The sequence below is a fragment of the Sciurus vulgaris genome (genome assembly GCF_902686455.1).
Source record: "Sciurus vulgaris genome assembly, chromosome: 8".
In the NCBI taxonomy this organism is placed as follows: Eukaryota; Metazoa; Chordata; class Mammalia; order Rodentia; family Sciuridae; genus Sciurus; species Sciurus vulgaris.
In genome coordinates, this window is record NC_136468.1 from 115,371,430 (window position 1) to 115,393,488 (window position 22,059).

General features: G+C 41.0%; 1 protein-coding gene across 4 annotated transcripts in view; it reads right to left on the minus strand.

Moving 5' to 3' along the window:
- Positions 1–694: 694 nt before the first annotated feature.
- VOPP1 (VOPP1 WW domain binding protein) overlaps positions 695–22,059 on the minus strand; it is a 101,407-nt gene continuing 80,042 nt past the window's right edge. For all 4 annotated transcript variants that reach the window (XM_079151516.1, XM_079151519.1, XM_079151518.1 and 1 more), the window contains one exon: positions 695–3,192. In XM_079151516.1, the coding sequence (XP_079007642.1) occupies positions 3,002–3,192 (191 nt within the window). In that variant the 3' untranslated portion in view covers positions 695–3,001. The remainder of the gene's footprint in view (positions 3,193–22,059) is intronic.

Here is a 22,059-nt window from a genome sequence, read left to right on the forward strand (position 1 = left end):
AATTGATCCTCCTGCCTTAGCTTCCTGAGTAGAATGCTGCTGTGCCCATTTACGTTCATATAGGCTTTTTTGGGGGATGGGGGGCAGGGACAGATACTAGGAATTGAATCCAGGAGTGCTTAATCACTCACTCACATCCCCGGCTCTTTTCTTCTTTTAAATTTGAGACAGGATCTTAATAAGTTGCTTGGGCCTCACCAAGTTGCTGAGGCTGGTCATTTCAAATCACCTTTTAAAGATAAATACACCAGTATAATAATAAAAGGAAAAATTGAGTAGACCTTTGAAAATGCAATGTGGTGGCCTTGAAGCTTAACTACAGAACCTTTATCTTTAGGTAGGATCTTTGAGAGAAGTAGAGTGGAATTTTAAAATGAAGGCAGATCTACCTAAGGAGAATGGATCTATGTTCCAGTTAACTAATACCAATATTAGCTCCAAGTTTAATGTTTCTGTCTCCCTATCACCTTGGACAGTTTTTTTCCTTATCTCGATCTTAAAAATGTTGGTGAATTAAAAGTACTTTATATTCCTTGATAATACCTAATTTCTGGTTCTTCCTTGATTAGGCTCCTCATTCACCCTTACCCCCAGCCCACATGGCTGAACTTGAACCCACTGCACATCCTTTCTCATTAGAAACTTCATCTCTACACTCTTTCCTACTCCCCAGCAAAAGAACCACAGCACAGGCCCAAATTTATTTTTTATTGTGCATACATAGGAAACAGGACCCTATCAAAAGAGAACAAAAAACAGACATGAGCCAAGTGTTGCAGAGGAAAAGCATGCACAGATCTGCCTAAAGTTTACTCCTAACCACCCACTCTACAGGACTTCAACACACCAGGAACTGGAATCAGTCTAAGAAGTGGTCACCAACCACCAGCAGCACAAAGGAAACGAGAGTGGCCAGGAAATGTCACCAGAAGTGGAACTTCCATGGACAGTATCAGTGCTCAGTGCACAGGAATCTAACCCAGGTTCAATGGGAAACAAATCTTACACAAACATGGGAATATAAAATTGTTGAGCCCTACCAGTTGTTGAAAAAAGATAAACAAAATTTAGTTGTGAACACTGGGTGCCTTCACTCAGCTGCACCCTGATCCAATTCCAGGGACAGCACTGAGTGCTTCTTCATTTTAAAAAAAGTAATGGGAGAAATCGAAAATGCAAAACAAATGACCTGGAGAAAGAGGAATTGTTTGGACCCATGTAGTTGTCTCGGTTGTAAACAGCAGACATTGTGCTTTGTTGCTTCATTTAAATGGAGGACCCGAGCATGGGGAGGTATTGCAGTCAAGGACAGGAGGTCAGAGGTCACACAAGGGTGGCAAAGGTCAAAGACACAGGCAGCAACAGCATCTGTGTCCACAGACTGGTTTCCAGGGTGTTGGTTTTGGTCCCAGGCACTTCCCCACATTCTCTGTCCTTAGAGTAAGTCTGCACAGTTATTTGGGCCCCATCACTTCTCCTCACCACTTATCCCACATAAATACCCCAGCAGAGAAAAGACTGTGCTTCCTGATCTGGGGGAATGAAAACCATTCTGCATCTGCTCCCGTGAGACATTTTGATGCACAAAGTTCAATGAGTAGCAATTTCTTAAGAGGCTTTGATTAGTTCAATTAAAAAATAAGCAACCCCCCACTCCCCATAATACTACACACAGAGTAATCTAGGTATCTTTGCTACACTGCTTTGCTCAGTACACGTGACACGGTCAGGTCTCCGATCTGGGTTTAAATACACGTCAACACTGCTAACTACGCAGAGGAAAAGAACTCCCTGCTCTCTGTCAACAAAACCTGCAACTACTATAAGACCCTGGGACAAGATAGGATTCTCCTCTGGGGATTTGCATTTCTAACATCTTATTTATTCTAATTTTGATCACATGGTCAGTTAATGAAGTCAATATTTTCCCCACCTTTCTCAGTAAGCTCCCTGTCTTCAGAGCCCAGCACACTTCTGCTCAGATCAAACACTACTGCTGCCCGCTCTGGTTCAACAAGGCTGACTATGCTCTGCTGGGCATTTTGGCTGCTCTTTGCCCTCTGAAGGCTGATGTGATTTCCCTGTCAGATGTGTCCTGCTTTGAAAGTGTCAGTCAAACCCACCACCACCGCTGCCTTGGGGAAGGGTGCAAGAGCCCTCTGGGCAGTGGCATCCAGGGAGGACATACTCCCTATCTGATCTCAAAGGACAGGACACTACACACATACTTCCATGAATGCACTAAAAAAGGGGAAATATTTTTCTCCGCGAGTCAGAACAAGAGCTTATAAAATGAAATGTCCCAGTCTGGGGCAGGGATGAATTTCCCACAAATTTAAATAACTTTCTTTATTGATCTTCAGATAACTGCAGACATCCAACGTGAGCTTGATTTAGATCCGTCCTGAGGTGGAAGCGGCAGCACTCAGCTCTTCCTTGTCTTATGCAGAAGGAAGCCTATCTTCAGGATGTGAGAGGAGACAGAAAAGTGTCAGGAGGCTTGTCCCCCCCTGCACATTCTCCACCAGCTAGAAGAGGGATAATGGGCTGGGATGGCTAACTGCCACCCTGCTGGAGCTCATCCTCATCCGGCTGCTGCTTCACAGGCTGGCTGTGCTGCCTGCGGCCTGCAGGACTCGCCTCGGCTGGCTCCTCCATCAGTCCCTCTGGCTCTGCCTTCCTCTTCCTTTTAGTCTCTCTCCTGAAGATTTGGCCACACCACCCAAGAATATTAACCCTCAGGGCTGTTGCCACACTGCTAGAGAGCACAGATTATATTAGAAACAGAAGCAACAGAGGAGACGCAGTGTGAATTCAAATATTGTCCTCCACGGAAAACTTGAAAGGGAGCTGTGCTTGCTTTGAAGATATCAAAGAGGAGTTTGCCCTTGGACCGTCCCTGGAAGCGAACGTCAATGGGGATGGAAACATCCATGGGGGTGGGGAGGGTCTGGTGAAGAGCCCTGTCCCACCTCTTCACCTCCCACAAGCAGTTATCTTGCTACTTGTCCTTCACCACCTGTTCATACGGGGGTGGGGGCGTGTTGCAGTAGGAAGGAGGGGGTGGGTAGGCTGTGCCTCCCTGGGGTGAATTGGGTTGGACCTGGAAAGCCATTGCCATGGTATTCCCGACAGGATTCATCCCTGGTCCTCCAGGATCTGTGTAATATGGCGGCCCCGGCTGCTGGGCTCCTGAAAGACAGACAATCATATGTGAGTACAAAAGAGAAAATCCTTGGCTAGGGGTATAGTTCAGTATCATTTACTCAACTGGTGTGCATCAAGTACTCGATATGCCCAGAGACAGTGGGCACCTGGTATATGGTAATAAATAAGAGCAACACATGGGGCCCTGCCTTCATGGGCCTCAACTCCACTGACAAGCAATACACAAACTCTGACAGTATGGCTAAGTTATAGGAAGGATGACGGAAAGAGACGATATTGGTGAAGGCTCTCAGGTTCCTCTAATCCAAAACCTAAATGCTGATCTGCAAAGAGCTAGTGAAGCATGTGCTAAAAGATCCGAAGTTGAGAGGCTATGTACCCCTTAGGAGGTACATGGGTCACAGTAAGGTATATAACATGCTCCCTAACTACAAGAAGAACCCAACTCTCAGCCCAGGATTAACACAGGCAGCTAATGACTCTTTCTGATGTAACATCTCCATTACTCCCTGTTGCGTTAGCATTTTATGGGAGCAGGGAGTACCTACCTGTTATCCAGAAGATAACAGGTTCATAAATAGGAGAAAATGTACAGGGCATGCTGATGGCAGAGTGGGGCTTGTTCAATCTATAGAATCTCTGTTTCCCCTGGATGCTGTCTGAGATTTTCTTCTCCAATCCTGAGGATCTAAGATGTTGGCTGACACCCCAGCTATAGGCCGGGCTACAGGACATGGGCTGTCTGGAGAAGGAAACAGCAGCAAACAGGTTGGCCACCCTGCCCTAAACTGTCCCTAACTCAGAGCTTCAGTTTAAGAGCCTGGTTTTTTAGGTCTGATTACTTTGACCATGTGGATAATACTATAGCTATAATTACAGAATCAAGAAATGAAACTAGAAATTTTGTAGGTGGAGTCTGGTCTCTTTGAGTGAGGCTTCGTTTAAGGCAGGGAGATTCTCAAGTATCAGAGAAGCTGTCCCTGTGTGAATATTGTGTAGGGTTTTTTAAAAAATTGGCAAATATCCCTCTGATCACTTAATTGACTAAAGAGCTGATTCCTAGAAAGATGCCCCCCAAGGTGTGCAAGATGTCCCAAAGCTGGCATTCTGCAGATCTTAGAAATCTATAATGTGCTGAAATAGAGAATGTAGAATAGAAACACAGGCCAGACATGTATCTCAGGTGTCAGCAAGATAGCAGGCAACCACAGAGGACTGCTCTGTGGTTCTGTATCAAGGACTGCCTCATCCTGCACTGGTGTGACCCCATGGATAGCACATGTTCCCACTGGTGTACCTCATACATCCCACTGGATGTATTACTAACCATGCCCACGAGTTTTTCAAGGGTGGAGACTATAATTTATTTATATCTGGATATTTTTAGATGTTGTATCATTAAAAAGTTAATGATTAAAGAAAAGAGGCTACTGTAATAGTCTAGACAAGACAGGATGAAGACCTTTGAATATTTTACAGAAGAAATGAAGAAGAGAGGACAAGAAAGATAACTGGAAGGGATAACCAAGGACTTAACGTGGGCCTAACTCAGTGTGGAATGCCACAGGATGGAGACATGATCTAAAAAGAAAGGGCCTTGATTTATGGTCTCAAAGAGGCAGCCCACCAATACAAGAGAAGGGCAAGACAGATGACAAATTCCACATTGGGTCTATCAAGGTCAAAGTAGCACTGGAGTTTTTTGTATAAAGGTGGAAACAAAGACATATGTATGGATAAAACCACTACAGAAGTGTGGAGGGAGGGATAAAAGAAAGTTGTAGGAAAGATCAACATTCAAGACAGGAAAAGAGCATAAAATATTTAAGGATGTAAAAGCAACCAGGAAGAAATGGTGAAAAGTAGAAAACTCGGTATTGTGTCACTGTGAAAAGGAAAGGGGAATTTTTAAAACAGAAAAAGTGACCAGCATGCTTCAAGGTCAGAGAAAGGTTAAAAGGAGAACTGAAAATTGAAAATTTGCAATAGATGTGGTTTTTGGGAATTCTTGTGTGCTTTACTTAATAGAGCACAGACACAGACCTGATCCTCCCCACCCCCACACCTCCTCTAAGCAAAGTAGAAGAAAAGTAATTCAGGATAAGGGGTTATGAGTAGATAAGAGGATAGGTGGTGGTTAAAAGGAATGCAGAACAAGGAAGATGCACAGTTAGGATGGTAAATGTGTGGACATGTTTTCAGGGATAGGACCGATACAGAGGAGAGAGAGAAAAAGCATTTTCAGAAAGAATATAAGGTCTTGAGCATAGCATTGGTATTCATCTGCACAAAGCATTTGGTTTGGACCCCATTGCTGAGCCCAGAGCCTGATGTACTAGAAGATGCCGAATACATTTCAAAATGGATAGAGAATCTGCATAGGGTGTGGACTGGGGAAGAAGCACAGGTGTGGGCCGAGGGTAGTTCACAGTGTACCGGAGGAAGAACAGCGTGCTCAGAGCAGACAGCCTCTATGTGGAGTGGAATCAGGTGCCAGATTATTCATTTGTTGACAATGAGAGGGCAAAGAATAAACAGATTTGTGCAGATGGATTCCAAAGTCCTCAAAGAAGAAGGGAAGAGTACATAATTGTCACAAATGCTTACCAAAAAAAAAAAAAAAAAAAAAGATCAGGAGCAACAGTCAACTGGTATGAGATTTGACATGACGGGGACATTCTGCACAGGGGTGATAACCAGGGGCTAAGGAACACCACACCTTCCCTATAGGGCATGTATCCTGGGAGAAAAGATCTACTGCTTCAGTTTTTAAAGCCTGTGGCAGATGGTTCAGTTAGAGAAACTATATAGAGCATTCTATGAGGAAGTTGGAGTTACAGAAGACTGTTTCCCTGGGAGACAAAGGGAAAAGGATTGGGAGCAGCAAGCGAGACAAGGGCAGTGCACACAGCTCCTTCTGTTCCTCACACAGTAGGTGTGCATAACCTTAACCTGTTCTGCATGAGTATTGCAGGGGCAGGAGGCAGATGGGGGTGGGGATTAGTGACATCCAAGGTCACACACACCAGTATTTGAACCCAGCAGTGGATGAGAAACCAGATTCTTACACTGTCCCATGGATCTCTCATAAAGGGACAGTAAGGTGAGGGAAGAAGTCCAGGCCAGAGAGGGAGAGAGGGTGAAGGACCAGAGAAGACTGCAGACTGTCAAAGGATTAGGGCTGACTAGGGACCGTGTTACCCCAGCTTCCTGGCTGGGTGCAGGCTTATCCCCAGCCCATGATGCCTCCAGAAGATGCTCAAGTTGTTTTGTTCTTCAATGCTAGCAGCTGATTCCTCGTTTTGAGTTTTTCAAGATTTGGGAGGGAACTCCAGGTTCAGCAAGGACTGATAAGAATATGTGAAAGATGTTAACTGACAAAATGGCCCTTCCTAAGTGGGGCTATCCCACCCTTGGCCTTACCAAAGGGCAGCCTGGCAACCCTCCTTCCTGGAATTGACTCTGCTGTTTTTGGCCATGGCTGACTGCCTAGACACTGGGGCAGAGCAGGTAGGTTCATCTGCTCCTGGGATGTGAAAAATCTGAGTGGCAGCAGAGGATGAAACAGGAAAAGGGAGAGGCAGCCTGAGAGGGCATGGGGCATGTGAGTGACTGAAAGGCTACCAGTTCAAAGCTGCCCAATTCTCAATGGAGCTCCTATTCCTTTAGGTTTCACATGTCTTTACAAAAAGCTCCACCCTGAATTAGGATGGGTGGGTTTCTATAATTTTTTAAATGTATTTTTTAGTTGTTGATGAACATAATATCTTTATTTTATTTATTTATTTTTTTATGTGGTACTGAGCATCAAAGCCAGGGCCTTACACATGCTAGGCAAGCGCTTTACCACTGAGTCACAACTCCAGCCCCAGTTTCTGTGATTTCTTACTCACTACACTGCTCACATTCTCAGTTTGAATCAGTGTCAACCTCCTGACTTTCTGCATCTGTCTCCTGTCACCCAGGCTGCACCTGAAGATTGAGTCAGGTCCTCAATACATCACAGGAGATACTTGAATGCAAATTTCCCCCCATCACCAGATCATCTTCTTATATACAGCCTCATTCTTGGTAGGTGACACCATACTCACCCAGTTACTCACAGGGCTACTTGAGGGATAAAGACTTTTCACAGTCAGATTCCTGTCCACTTCAGAATAGAGTCTTATTTTTCATGGTCCTACTTAAAGTACCTCATGAGCTCTCAATTCCCAAACATTTTTCCCTCCCAGAATGCCTGTCCCCACTTGCATATTCCTTCTCCCCAACTTCCCATCTAGTTATTTCCTATTTATCTTTTAAGTCTCGGTTCAGAATCACCAACTCCAAGAAGGCACCTCCCTTAGTCTATGACCCTCTTCCTGGTTGGAGCAAGTACCCAGCAGATCTTGAACAACCTATTTATGTTGATACCACTTCACCATCTCAGTTTAGAATGAATTTCTGAGCTTTTTACTCATTAGTATAGGACAGGATATATCCTGTTTTCCCACAGAGCCGGAATAGCACCTGGCATATGGCAGATGTTCTATAAATATGGAAGATGAATGATTGAAAAAGGGCTGAAAGGATTTGGGATTTGGGCTTTGTTTCTGCTGTATTGTGCTGAGCACATCTGGCAGTTCTTGAGACACACCTGCTGCTGTGACAGGAGGAACTGGCTCCCATCTATACTAAGCCTATTGCTCCCAAGGACTGAAGGAGTTCGAGAGGTCACCCCATCTCCTCATCATGGGTGAGGGTAGGAAAGACCGTGGTCTTTGTACCAGAGATGTGGCTTGGACTGTGTCTGCAGCTTCCTCGCCACTCACTCATACTGAGTCATGACTCATGGATTTTGCAGGAGTTGGCAAGATGGGATTAAAATATTTGAACATGGAGATGGAGAAACACTTGGAATACAAAAGAAACAGAACAGATAGGAGGTAGAAAAATTATATATTTGTCAAGAACATGAACTTGGCAATCATAGGGATGGAACATGCTGAAATGCTGGAAAGCCTGCGGTTGAAGCTGGAGGGCAGCAGGGACAGATGCTGGCCCCTGTGGTGAGCAGCTGAGGGATCCTCAGCCAGATGGAGGCAAAATGAAGAGAATCAGCTCAGCCAGAGGCAGTGGCTCTTAAAGAGGGTGTGCATGATCCAGGGATTGGCCAGGTTTCTTCTTATTTGACTAAAAGTAGAACTCTGGACAAGACACTGGCCAAGTTTACCATTCAGTTCCAGCAGAGAGAAGAAGGACCTAATTCTTGCTTAGGTAAAGAGATTCATTTAGGGAAGTGAAGGTGGGTAAATTTCATCACATGTATAAAACCCATGGAGATAGGGCCAGTGAGGCCAGGTAGATGCTTCAGAGAGTGCATTTCAAAAACATTCCCCAGAACAGAAATGGTTCTGTGGTACATAGCTCTGGTATCAGAAGTACCTTAAAAATCACAATTATTCAATCCCATATCATAAGAAATGCATGTTGAGAATGAAAATTTGAACAATTCCAAATGAAGCCCAGGTGATTGATTCTAAGGATAAAATTATAATGTGAGGTTAATGCCAGACACAAATAGATCTGCCATAAAAATCAAATCCCAGGGATCTGAAGCATGGAGAAAAACTGGACAGAACAAGGGTCCTTTCTTTTGCTTGGAAAATAAATAAAACAAATGGCAAAGAGAAAGACCCCAAATCTCATTTTCTGCCAAAGAGAACGGTTTGCAAATTGAAGTAGAGAAAATGGGTGAGGGAAAATAAAAGACTCACACAACTAAGAACTGAATGGTTTGGGGGACAGCATTCAGATTGCCTTAACTCTAAAAAAGTACTTCTCAGTGCAGGAGGAAAGGACAAGAACCAGTACTTAGTGAAGGCCCTATTTGCTAAGGCCATTTTCTTGACAAATATACGTCTCACATGTATCATGTCATTTAAGCTCTATAGTAATATGAGATTCCTATTACTTATTCCCATTTTAGAGACAAAAGCTGAAGCACAAATAAATTTCACAACCTGCCCAAGGCAGTCTTCTTCCACTGGGCATTGTTGATCTTTAAGAACCAAGGCAGCCATCCTAGAGCCAGTGAGGAGAACCAGTGAGTGAAGAGCCAGGGTAGTCAGCAAGGATAGATGGAAGAGCTGGGGTCCCTGAAGATGCTGCTAAGTCATGAAGTTAGACTAGGAATCTCTCTCTCTCTCTCTCTCTCTCTCTCTCTCTCTCTCTTTTTTTTTTTTTTAAACTTTTGATCACAAGAAATAACTTCCTTATTTCTCAAACTAGCTGAGTTGGGGTATCTCTTACTTGTAGCCAAAAGTACCTGAACTAATTCTCTCGGAGAATATCTTCATCATCAGTTGATAAGTTTCCCCCTTTCTGACTGGTCCCTTTCTTTCCTCTAAGACTTGTAGTTTGATCTGGTTTTATGTTATGTCTATTCATTTCACAATGCTATCTCAGCTATTAATAATACTTTTCGGTTCATTCAAATATCAGGATTTTCTTACCTGTACTGAAATACTGTTTCCAACCAGGGAGAGTTTTATTTTTCCTTCCTAATGGTTCAAAATTATTTTCATGTTACTACTTAGGTCAGAAATTCTGCAAAAATGTTAAATATTACTGATATTAAACTTCCTAATTTTCAGGTGAATTCTTTTAGGGTTTCATTAGATGTAATGTTGACAATGAGTCTAAAGTACATACTTAGTTTGTTCAAAAATTATTTATTAAAAATTATTCATTGAACATTTGTATTCAAAAGGTATAGCTGCCTGTCAGTGGATGCATGGATAAAGGGAATGTGCTATATATACACAATGGAATACTATTCACCATAAAAAGAACATTGTTGCTGCTAGAGTTGGTGAATTTGAAGCTGGTATCTCCCAGAATGGGCAGACCCATGAGCACGCCCTCCTGGCTTACACACTGGGTGTGAAACAAGTAATTGTTGGTGTTAACCAAGTGGATTCCACTGAGCCATCCTACAGTTAGAAGAGATACCAGGAAATGATTAAGGAAGTCAGCACCTACATTTAAAAAATTGGCTACAACCCTGACACAGTAGCATTTGTGACAATTTGTGGTTGGAATGGTGACAACACATTGGAGCCAAGTGCTAATATGCCTTGGTTCAAGGGATGGAAAGTCACCCATAAAGATGGCAGTACCAGTGGAACCATACTGCTTGAAGCTTTAGATTGCATCCTGCCACCAACTTGTCCAACTGACAAGCCTTTGCGTCTGCCCCTCCAGGATGTCTGCAAAACTGGTGGTATTGGTACTGTCCCTGTGGGTGAAGTGGAGACTGGAGTTCTCAAGCCTGGCGTGGTGGTCATCTTTGCTCTAGTCAATGTCACAACTGAAGTAAAGTCCATTAAAATGCACATGAAGCTCTGAGCGAAGCTCTTCCTGGAGACAATGTGGGCTTCAATGTCAAGAATGTGTCTGTCAAAGACGTTCGTTGTGTAACTGTTGCTGGTGACAGCAAAAATGACCCACCAATGGAAGCAGCTGGTTTCACTGCTCAGGTGATTATCCTGAACCATCCAGGCCAAATCTGTGCTGGTTATGCCCCTGTACTGGATTGTCACACAGCTCACATTGCTTGCAAGTTTGCTGAGCTGAAAGACAAGATTGATGGCTGTTCTGGTAAGAAGCTGGAAGATGGTCCTAAATTTTTGAAATCTGGCAATGCTGCCATAGTTGATATGGTTCCAAGAAAGCCTATGGGTGTTGAGAGTTTTTCTGACTAGCCTCCTCTGGTCATTTTGCTGTTTGTGATATGAGGCAGATAGTTGCAGTGGATGTCATCAAAGCAGTGGACAAGAAGGCTGTTGGAGCTGGCAAGCTCACCAAGTTAGCCCAGAAAGCTCAGAAGGCTAATGAATATTACCCCTAACACCTTGGTCTTAATCAGTGAGGAAGAACGATCTCAGAACTATTTCTCTCGGGTGGGAGGGGTGAGAGGGTAGGGGGGAAAAATAATAGAATGAATCAACAACATTACCCTATGTAAATGTATGATTACACAAATGGTATGCCTTTACTCCATGTACAGAGAATCAACATGTATCCCATTCGTTTACAATAAAAATAAATATATTGAAAAAAAAAGAACTGTTTGTCTCAATTGGTCATTTAAGTTTAATAGTAAAAGACTCGTTAATGATAACAATGTATGGTAAAACCTTCAGAAGGAAAAGAGAATGTTTTGTGGACCATTTGTTTTTTTGTGTGTGGCAGTTTTAGGTTATTAGTTTTTAAAATCAGCACTTTTTAATGGAAACAACTTGACCAAAAATCTGCCACAAAATTTTGAGACCCATTAAAACAGGAGTTTAATGAGAAAAAAAAAAAAAAGAGAGAGAGAGAGAGAGAACAGAAATCCTGTCATTTGCAACAACATAAATGGAACTAGAAGATGTTATATTGAGTGAAATAAGCCAGCCATGAAAAGACAACTATCACATGTTCTTACTTGTATGTGGAAGCCAAAAAGTTGATTCCATAGAAGTAGTGAATAAAATAGCTGTCACTGGAGTCTAGGAAAGGTAGGGGATCAGGGAAAAGGGAGGTCGGATGATGGGTATGGAATACAGTAGGAAGAGTAAGGTCTAATGACTACAGTTCATTACAACTTATTTATTTTATAAAGAACTAGAAGAGTTGGGAGACTTCAAATATAAGGTAATGACCATTGTTTAAGGAGATGGAAATGTTAATTAGCTTGATTTGATCAAGGCACATTATATACATGTATTTCATACTCCATCCCATAGATACATACAATTATGTATCAATTAAAAAATGAATACAAAGAAAAAGCCTTATGTTTCTAGTTTTGAAACTTTTGATAAGGTACATATATTGAATTTTATTGATAGATTTCAGCATCTATTGAAATAATTAATTTTTTGATGAAGCTTACAATGTTAATAGCCTGCCTAATATTAAACTATCTTTTCTTTCTTAGATCCTGACTAGTTTTGATGATTTATCCTTTTAAAATATTATTTAATAAGGCTTCCTGATTTTGATCTGTGCTTACTAAATATAATTTAATATTTTATTTTGGTGTTTGTTTCCAACTCTAGTTTTACAAGAGTAAGTACAGTTCCATAGTTTTGCATGCTCTATAGTAATCTATATACTCACTAACTTCTCTTACAAGTTTTTTAAAAACCCCATATGAATTTAGTCATTCAGGCAGATAATTCTTTAGAAACTTCTTTAAATTTTTGCTTGCTTTTCAGATTATTGAAATTTTCAGGCCTTAATTCATCTTTAGTAATCTACACTTTCTCATCTTACCAAAATTTTTCAATTCATGAATGTCTCTTAATTTTTAAATTCCTTTGGATCTGTAATCTTTTAATTTATATTTATATTTTTGCTTTTTTCTCCTTTATTGATTAGAATTATCATACAATACATATTGTATGTGGAAAATACAATATTATTTATTTTATTACATTTTACCAAACACTAGCACTTTCAGATTTACAATTTTATTTTTTGTTTTATATAATTAAATTTAATTTTCATTTTTTTTCCTACTTTCTATGAATTTATTTTACTAAACTCTTGAGGACAGCTCAGCTCATTTGCTTTCATATTTTAAACTTAGGGAAGAATAAGGCTACAAAATCTACTTCTAAAAGTAAGTCTCACATACATTGTATCTGTTTTTGTATTCACATGTTTGTTGAATCCTCTATTCATTTGCATATTCAAAAGATACTGAATTCTTGCTGAATGCCATCACTGTTTTGGGCACTAGGATGTAGCAATAAAAAAAAAAAAAAAATACAAAATTTCCAGTTCTTATGGCTCTTGGAGTTTAGAGAGATAAGAATCAAGGTAAATAAGAAAAATATGTTAGTTGGTCATAAGTAGTAAAAATGAAAATGTGTATCTAGTGAGAGGGTGATAGAGGAGACTTCCATGAGCACAGGCGTAGGTGTGGATGGAAAAAGAGCCTTTCCGGAAGAAGAGCCACAGTCCATAAGATACCAAAATGGCAGCCTGGAAGATCTGAGGAAGATAAGAGGCCAGTGTGTGGCAGGAGTAGAATGGGCCAAGTGGGGAGCAGTGGGAGAGGTCCAAGGTTGCCAGGTAGCTGTGGAGGACATGAAGCTGAGAAGGTTGTTGGCCATGGAAAGGACTTCTGATGTCAATGAAATGGGTAACCTCTGGACAAATGGAAGCAGAAGCTCTGTCTTCAGTTTTTGACTCTGGCTGCTTTGTAGGAAATAGATGGAAGTCGGGGAAGGTGAACACAAAAAGACAAGACCAGTTAGGAAGAGCAGAGGTACCTTGACTGAGATGGGGAGACTGAGTGGGGAAAGTGTGGAATTCTGAGAAAAGAAACTGGGAAAAGAAGACTTTGTATGTTTGCTCTTGAGTGGCATATATTATCCATTAAAGAAAAAGACCTTCTTCCATTGGTTTTTGGGGAAGAGGAGAGGAAGGGGGTGAAAAGGCATATCTGTATTAGGCTGTAGGCCTGCATGGCTGACTCATCAACGTGTGTAAAAGTTACATATTTTAAATACTGCTGAGACACACATGGATGTTATTTTAAGATATCGGGGCCCTTCTAAGAAAAGGCAGAGAGACTAATTCTGTGAGCAAAGCAAGTAGCAAGTAAAATCCCCTCACTAAGAGTTTTAACTTTTTCTTTCCTGGTTGTATAAATCCGAAGTTGAATACAAAACAGTTTTAGTTTTGTTAACTACTCATGATTCTTAAAACAGAAGCAAAAATAACTATGCTAATAAAAATAATTACATGGTATTTCATGGAACAGATCCTGGAGAATATACCAGAATATAAAGCTATAGCAATGTTACTTTAACGAAAATAAGGACTAAATTCTATACTGATCCTGAGGGTTTCAAAGGTTTTCACATTAGTTTTAATGCTTAACATGCAAGATATGTTACTATTGCCACCAAGGCTCATCCTTCCTCTTTTTTTTTTTTTTTTTTTTTGTACTTTATCAAAAAAGTTCTCTGTGCAGACACTACTCTGCATCATTGGGGATCATGTTAAAATATAGATTCTGACTCAGCAGGTCTGGGCTGAGCTGGGGGTTTTGCAAGAGAGTCTGCCTGTGTAACAAGCTCCCAGAGACTATGTATGCCTGCATCTCACACTTTGAGTAGCAAGAGAGAGAAACTTCGAAAGTGCCTACTGATCCTCATGACATAATATTATTAGTATTACTCCTTACAAAAAGAAATCTAAATCACAAAAGATCACCCCTTTCATCCCAACCCTTTAGTAAGTCCTACTGGCTCCTTCAGAACCCCATCAGCCTCGAGATTCTTTCAAAAATTTTCTTTGAAATATTTAACAAGATAAACATTTAGCAAAACTAAGAAAAAGGGAGGGGAAAGGCACCTCAAAACAGAAAGAAAAGGGAGAAATAACTACAAGGACAACAGAATCTTTAAAAGATGTACAGAATAGCATAGAAAGTACACACTAATTTTCCCAGAGTCCCCAAACAATCAACCCAATTGGCACCCTGGTTTTGGACTTTTGGCTAGAACTGTGAGAAAATACATTTCTGTTATTCTAAGTCACCATATTTGTAGTAATTTTTAGGGCAATCTGAGGAAACTAACACAGTATGTATCTTCTTCCTCCCAACTACCTACAACACAAGCCCACAACATGCACAGGTAGCAGTGTCAAAATACCAATGGTGTTAACGAAAATACAGTTACCAGAAATAGTTCAAACAATTTGTAGGGCTTCTTTTTGTTTGTTTAGGACCAGTCCTGAGAGTCTGTGATTTTATATATTTTTTCTTTTCCTTCTGTCTGTGATAGATCAAAGGGAATTAAGAAAACATCCCTGTCAGCTACATTTCCAGCTCAAAGCTCTCTCTCTTTGTTTTCAAAGATAATAATAATCTTTACAGGTCTCATACGAATGGCCAGGCCAGTTTCCCCATGGACAGCTTTTCCACCAGAGAAGCAAGGGCTAAAATATTAATAGACAACAAACAGCAGACAGGAAAACATGACTTCACATCTTTTTGAAGTATCTTATCAATTCACTAAAAGTCTTTTTAAAAAGAGAAAAAATATAGCATAAGAAACTATAGTTTATCAACTGAGAAGGTAAAAGGAAGACAAAATGGAACACACGTCATATTTTTGTTAGTTGCACAGAAAATCTGAATGAAATAAAAAGGGTTTCAAAATTCAGTTTTTGTTTTGGGTTTTATAGCGTCTACGTTTTTCTAATAGAGCAAAGGTTAGAAGTTAAGTTTCTATGAGAAGCAAAGGTCAGAACCTTGGGGCAGGAACTGCTACTATTTCTATCACCACTGTATTTCCTGTGGCTAAACACACAGGACATATGCTCACAGAACACCTGGTGAGTGACTGAAGGATATTCACATATGACATCACTTAGAGGAGTCAAAGACCTCACTACAATACAGGAGCATTCTGTATTGTTTGGCCCAAGTTTTCCCTTTCCCCACCTGTGGAAGGGCAATAACGGTCATTCTAAATGGGGTTCAGACTTTGTTTTACTCTATCATTGGCGAAACAGAGAACAATTATTGGGGGATTTACATTTACATAAGTTTCTGCTCCCCTGATCAAAGATTATAGGTCTAAAATCTCTTTGTTGTGATTGATGTTAATAACAGATTAAAAAGTTCTGTCCTCTGTAGCACACATCTGTGTCCCAGCTATTTAGGAAGTTAAGGCAGAAGAATCGCTTGAGCCCCAGAGTTTGAGGTCAGCCTGGGCAACATAGCAAGACCCCATCTCAGAAAATCAAAACAACAACAAAATCCCTTCCTTTATGAAACAGGCTCTTTGTGAAATGTGTTATCTGTCATTCTTAACTAAAACAAACAAAAAAATCCTCTTGCTTTTGTAGGGCAGAACATTCTACATGTGTATCTACTTTATGTGAACTGGATAGTGCAAATAAATTGTAACAGTAATTGACTTGTTGGAGAAAGGGAAAGGGAATGTTCAGGTTGGAAAGAGAACAACTAGAGTCAGAATGACAGAGAGAGAGACACAGAAAATCAAACTGACAGTGCTGAACTCTGAGGAGAAATACTCCTGGGCAGCAGGAGACACATCATGTTGAAGCAGTGATTGACCCTGGGCTTCTCCAAATGAAGCCACTGTTGCAACCACAAATTTCTCACCCTAATTCCCTTGCCAACCAGTCACCTTCTGCCATCAGAGGTGACTGTTAAGAAATAATTTGGTAGCCATGACAGCATTACTAGTAAATTGTCACTTGTGCTTTTTAAACAAATAACTGTAAATATTTCCAGTTAATTTCTTTTACCAAAACCATAAAATCCAAAATAATGCCCTCCCCCGCCCAAGAAGGCTATTGGCAGCAGTTTAAGTGAAAAGCCATGAAAGTGAGACCCCCATGAAGGATAGGACTCCCCAAACCCAACCAGGTCCCCTCATTCCACTCTTCCTTCCATGGTGGTAGGGGAAAACAAAAATGGAAATTTTAGAGCCACAGGGGTTAGAAGTGGGGAGAGGCTGTTCCATCACCATCTCTGCAAAGCTAAAATACTATCACTCAGAAAAATGATTGCAGTAGGCCCTCCCTGTGTACTTGAGTTCTGCATCTTCAGATTCAACCAATTACAGATTGAAATATTCAAGAGAACAAACACTACATCTATATTGAGCATATACAGACTTCTTTCCCATGGAAATTATCCTCTAAACAATACAGGATAATTATTTACATAGCAATTGCATTTAATTATAAATCATCTAGAGATGATTTAAAGTATAGGGAGAGATGTGCATAGGTTATATGCAAATACTACACCATTTTTAATTAGGAACTTGAGCATCCTTGGATCCACAGGAGTGGGCAGTGTCCTGGAACTCCCCACAGGTACCATGGGATGACTGTTCACTGCAGAAGCAGTCCCAATTTTATTTCAGTTATGATTTGGAGAGCAATTAAACTGTCAAAACACCCTCCCCCCATTTCCATTTTCTTACAGTTGGTGTCAATTAGCCAGCTGGCCACCATCACTGGGGGCTGATAGATTTATTATAGGATTGAGGCACTGGAACAGTCAGCCAATCATCAATGAAATCATTATAAATGTGCAGTTTGAAAGAAATAAAACTATCTCCCAATGAGAATGCTCCAGCCACTTTTTTAAAAAACTGGTTCTTGTTAGTTATACATGACAGCAGAATCTGAATTAAAAATCAACATACTACAGTGACACAGCCATGTCAATGTTTATAGCAGCTCAATTCACAATAGCTAAGCTATGGAACAACCTAGGTACTCTCCATGTACTTATAACTACTTCATTAAAAAAAAAGTCAAAGGAAATAATTTTTTAAAAACTTAAATCAAAATAACACCAAAGATTTCATTACGATTACCCCCAATCTCACTACCTACATTTTTGTGGTCACACTGTTGACAGTGTACCCATTCTGCTCAAGATATTACCCACTTCTCTCTTCACTAAATGTGTCTTTTTATTTTCTTGCCATACAGTTATGTAGCCTTGATCTCCCCCGCCCCTCCCGGAAGTGGGGTAGCGGCGGGGATTGAACTCATGGGCACTGGACCACTGAGCTACATCCCCAACCTTATTTTGTATTTTATTTAGAGACAGGGTCTCACTGAGTTGCTTAGCACCTTGCTTTTGCTGAGACTGGCTTTGAACTCCCCATCCTCCTGCCTCAGCCTCCTGAGTTGCTGAGATTATAGGTGCACACCACTGCACCCAGCTGCTATAGTCTTGATCTTGATTATCAACTTCAGTGGCTATATGACATTTCATAAAGAAGATAGACTATAATTTAATTTTCTTTTCCTTTGTAGCCCCTGAACTACACCCCCTCCTCTCATTCAATCACAAATGCATTGAGTTCAGTGGAGACCAATCCTGAAACCCAATCCCTCCTACCCCTACAGGTCATGGCTCTGCCTTAGCTTGGGTTTCTAAGTTTGGTTTCTAAACTGTTTGAGGGTAATGAGCATATTTCACTCACTCTGGCCCCTGGAGTTAGTTAATGCTACCTGAGTGAATGAGTGAAAGAATGAATGAATGAAGTCTATTTTTTCTCTTTAACCTGAAGGACATATGGATGGGGCCCTGTCAGCAGTATGACAGGGAAGGATGTGGGAGCTGTAGCATTTAGGAATCTCTGACTTTCTCTTGCTATATTTTGGCCACTGCTACACATATAAACAAAAAAACAAAAAAAGGTGAAATGCTTTCAGAGGTATTTAACAGAGGCAGTTGGTATTTTCTGTTATCTCTCTTGGTTTAGTTTTTTTTGTTGTTGTTGTTGTTTTGCTTTTTTGTTGTTGTTGCTTTTGGTACTGGGGATTGAACCCAGAGGTGCTTAACCACTGAGCCAGATCCCCAGCCCTTTTTATTTTGAGACAGACTCTGCTAAGTTGCTTAGGGCCTCACTAAGTTGCTGAGCCTGGCTTTGAATTTGCCATCCTCCTGCCTCAGCCTCCTGAGTCACTGGGTTTACAGGTATGTGCCACCATGCCAGGGTCCTAGTTTAGATTGTTAAATTTATCCCTTCTACAGAATCCTATAGTTACCACTGTGGTTGCTGGGACTAACAGCAGCTGTTTGGAGCTCTGTAGCTTAGAAGTCTCTGTGGGCATTTTAAAAAAAGCTGATGAGACAGGATATCCATGGGACCTCACCTTCAAGTCCTCAGTTTCCTACCCCTTCCCCCACTTCAGTCCTGGTTAAATACTGCTACTTCCTCTTTAGTCCAAATGACCTTTCTGTGGGAATCCTTTTGGATCTGAGTACCAGATGGGGTTTTCCACTTACATGGTTTCCAAGCATCCTCAACTTTGTGCGTTAACTCTCATTATGGTCAGTAACTATATATAGTTATCCTTGGGTTCCAGGATCCCTCTTGAATACCCAAATCTGTAGATAGTCAAGTCTCTTACACAAAATGGCACAATATTTACATATGGCACAGTATTTATATGTAACCCCCACACATCCTCCTGTATACATTATATTATCTCTAAATCATTTATAATACCTAATACCATGTAAACAATATATAAATATTTGTTATACTCTATTGTTTAGGAACAAATGACAAAGAAATCTCTACGTGATCAATACAGATGCTTTTTTTTTTTTTTTAAATATGTTTGATAAAGACTTGGTTGAATCTGCAGGTATGGAACATTCAGATACGGAGGGTGGACTAATTATTTGTGTGCTATGGGCGATATCGCACCAGTGTACAAGTTACACCATGCACGCAGGGCTGGGATTCAGGCTGTGCACTGGTATTCCACATACCTGCTGGTTCCTTATTGGGTTTAGAGTAAATATGAGCCAAAAGAATAATTTTTACAGGTCTGGGGTCCTCTAGGTTCCAGTTATGGCTTCTAAGCCCAAGTTTACCAGGCTGTAAACCCAGGAGCAACTGCAGTTCACTTGGCTCACAGACAGGGGCTAGGCACCTCCTTGGTGCCTGTTACTCTGAGTACTGCACACAACTGAATGGGGAGCCTATTGTATACACGGACTAACAATGCTATGGTTTGAATGTGTCCCCCGTAAAAGCAAGTTCTAGAAACTTAATCCCTAAAACAACAGTGTTGGGAGGTGGGCCTAATGGGAGACATTTAGGTCACTGAGGTCTCCACTTTCAAGAATGAGTTAAATGCCAAAATGCCAAATTACAAAAGGGCTTGAGACCATAAATTCAATCTCTTAATCTCTCTCACTCATGTGATAGCTTATGCCATGTTGTGAAATAGCAAGGAGGCCCCCATCAGATGCTGGCCCCACAATCTTGGACTTCCCAGCCTCCAGAACCATGAGAAATAAATTTGTTCTTTATGAATTATCCAGATTCTGGTATTCTGTTATAGCAGCACTAAACAGGCCAAGACCAAAGCCCACCACAATACAAGCTGTTAAAGGAGGAGGCAGAACACTCAGGGAAGGCAGTAAGGAAAGGGAATGGCCAGGGGTGATTTCATCCTGAAGGAAATACAAAGTAACATCCTGGAGGAAGAGTGGGTGTTTCCCAGGCAGGTGTGGGGCTGGTGGGATAGCAGGACTAGATGAAGGAGGTCATTCAGCCTGGGCACAGAGGAATGGATGCAAAGGTGTAGGGAGAAGTTGGGTGAGGTGTGAAGTAGCCTGGGTCGTTGGCTACGGAGTCTGGACTTGCAGCTGTGAGCAAAGTAAGCCAACACAGACTTTGAGGCAGAAGACTAACTACTTACAAGCTTTTTTTTCTTAGAACTTTCTGGTGAACATGTGGAAGACAGAAGAGCTAGGGGAGACCCACGGCTGGGAAAACTTGTAGTAGGAGCTGCTCAGGGTGAGATAAAGGTCTGAAGTAAAATTTGGTAGAATCTGATGACCTACCTATTCGTTGGATACAGATTTCACCAATAGACAGGGTGCATGGCTACACAGAAAAAAAAGACTGGCAGGAGGAAGGAGAGCACACAGGGATGCATTCTCTTCTGCTAATATCCAGATGCCATGGGACATTCAGGGGAACTATACAGCTAAAAATGTGGATCTAATCACATCACCTGCTTACATTTGCCCCAGGGCAGATAAATGGAGGAGCAACAGCTCCTGACACTCAGCATGGCATCCTGCATCTGTGGGCCAGTGTGGTCATGTGCACCAATGGGGGCATGGGTTGCTTTCTCTGTACCAAAAACTCTCTACCTCATCCTGATGAATTCCAATGAATGATGGTTTTGGCCTTCCAGTTTAACTGAAAAATGTGCATTTCACCCTGGGATCAAATATGAATTCAACACTAATAGGGCTGGCGTATAGCTCAATGTACCAAAGGGTAGAGTGCTTTCCTAGGCCTAGGATTCAACTTCCAGCATTGCCAACAAACAGACAACCAAACCCAAAGCCAAACAAACAAAAAACATGAAAGAATAAAATTCATGTGTGTTTACAAAATGGTACTAACCCTGAGTGGCAGTTTAATGTACGTCTCCCAACAAACTTTTATGGGAAACATATATTCATATCTTTCTGGGTAACATATTAAAAAGTAATAAATAAAAATTTTGGGGGGTTAGGGGTTGAACTGGGGATTGAACCCAGGGGTACTGGGTTACTACTGAGCCACATCTGCAGTCCTTTTTTTTTTTTTTTTTTTTTTCCAGTTTTGAGACAGCGTCTCACAAGTTGTGGAGGCTAATTTTGAAATTGCTATCCTCCTGCCTCAGCCTCCCAAGTCACTGGGATTACAGGCATGTGCCACCATGCCCAGCCAAGAAAAAAAATTTTAAAGGAAAATCCTGCAAAATATCTGGTGGAAGAAAACCATGAAAAAGCAATGTGCAAATGACCAGCTGTGTTCTTTTTGCATCTTAAGGAAAGCATGATCAGGAGAACAGAAGAGAGAAGACTATTTTTTCCCTTTACATTCAAATCCCCTAATTCTTTCTTATTTTAAACCACTTTCTTGAGGTGTGATTGATAAGCACAAAGCTGTACTCAGTGTATACAACATGGGTTTGCAACAAGTAAATATCCATGAAATCACTACTATAATGTATACCATAAACATATCTATCTCCTCCAAAAGTTTTCTCTAGCCTCTTATTTACTATTAGTATTTTTTTGTGAGTGATAAGAACACTTAATATAAGACCTACCCTCTTAACAAACTTTTAATTATTACATAACAATTTTGTTCATTCTAGCCTGGATACTATAAGACTGATTTATTTTATTTAATTAAAACTTTGTAAAAGCCAAGGCAAGAACTGCTTTGGGAATTCTGACCATCTACCTGCAGTGTGCAATCACACAGACATCACCCCCCATCTCTCAAGTAGAAACTGGGAGCAGAGCAGCATGAACAC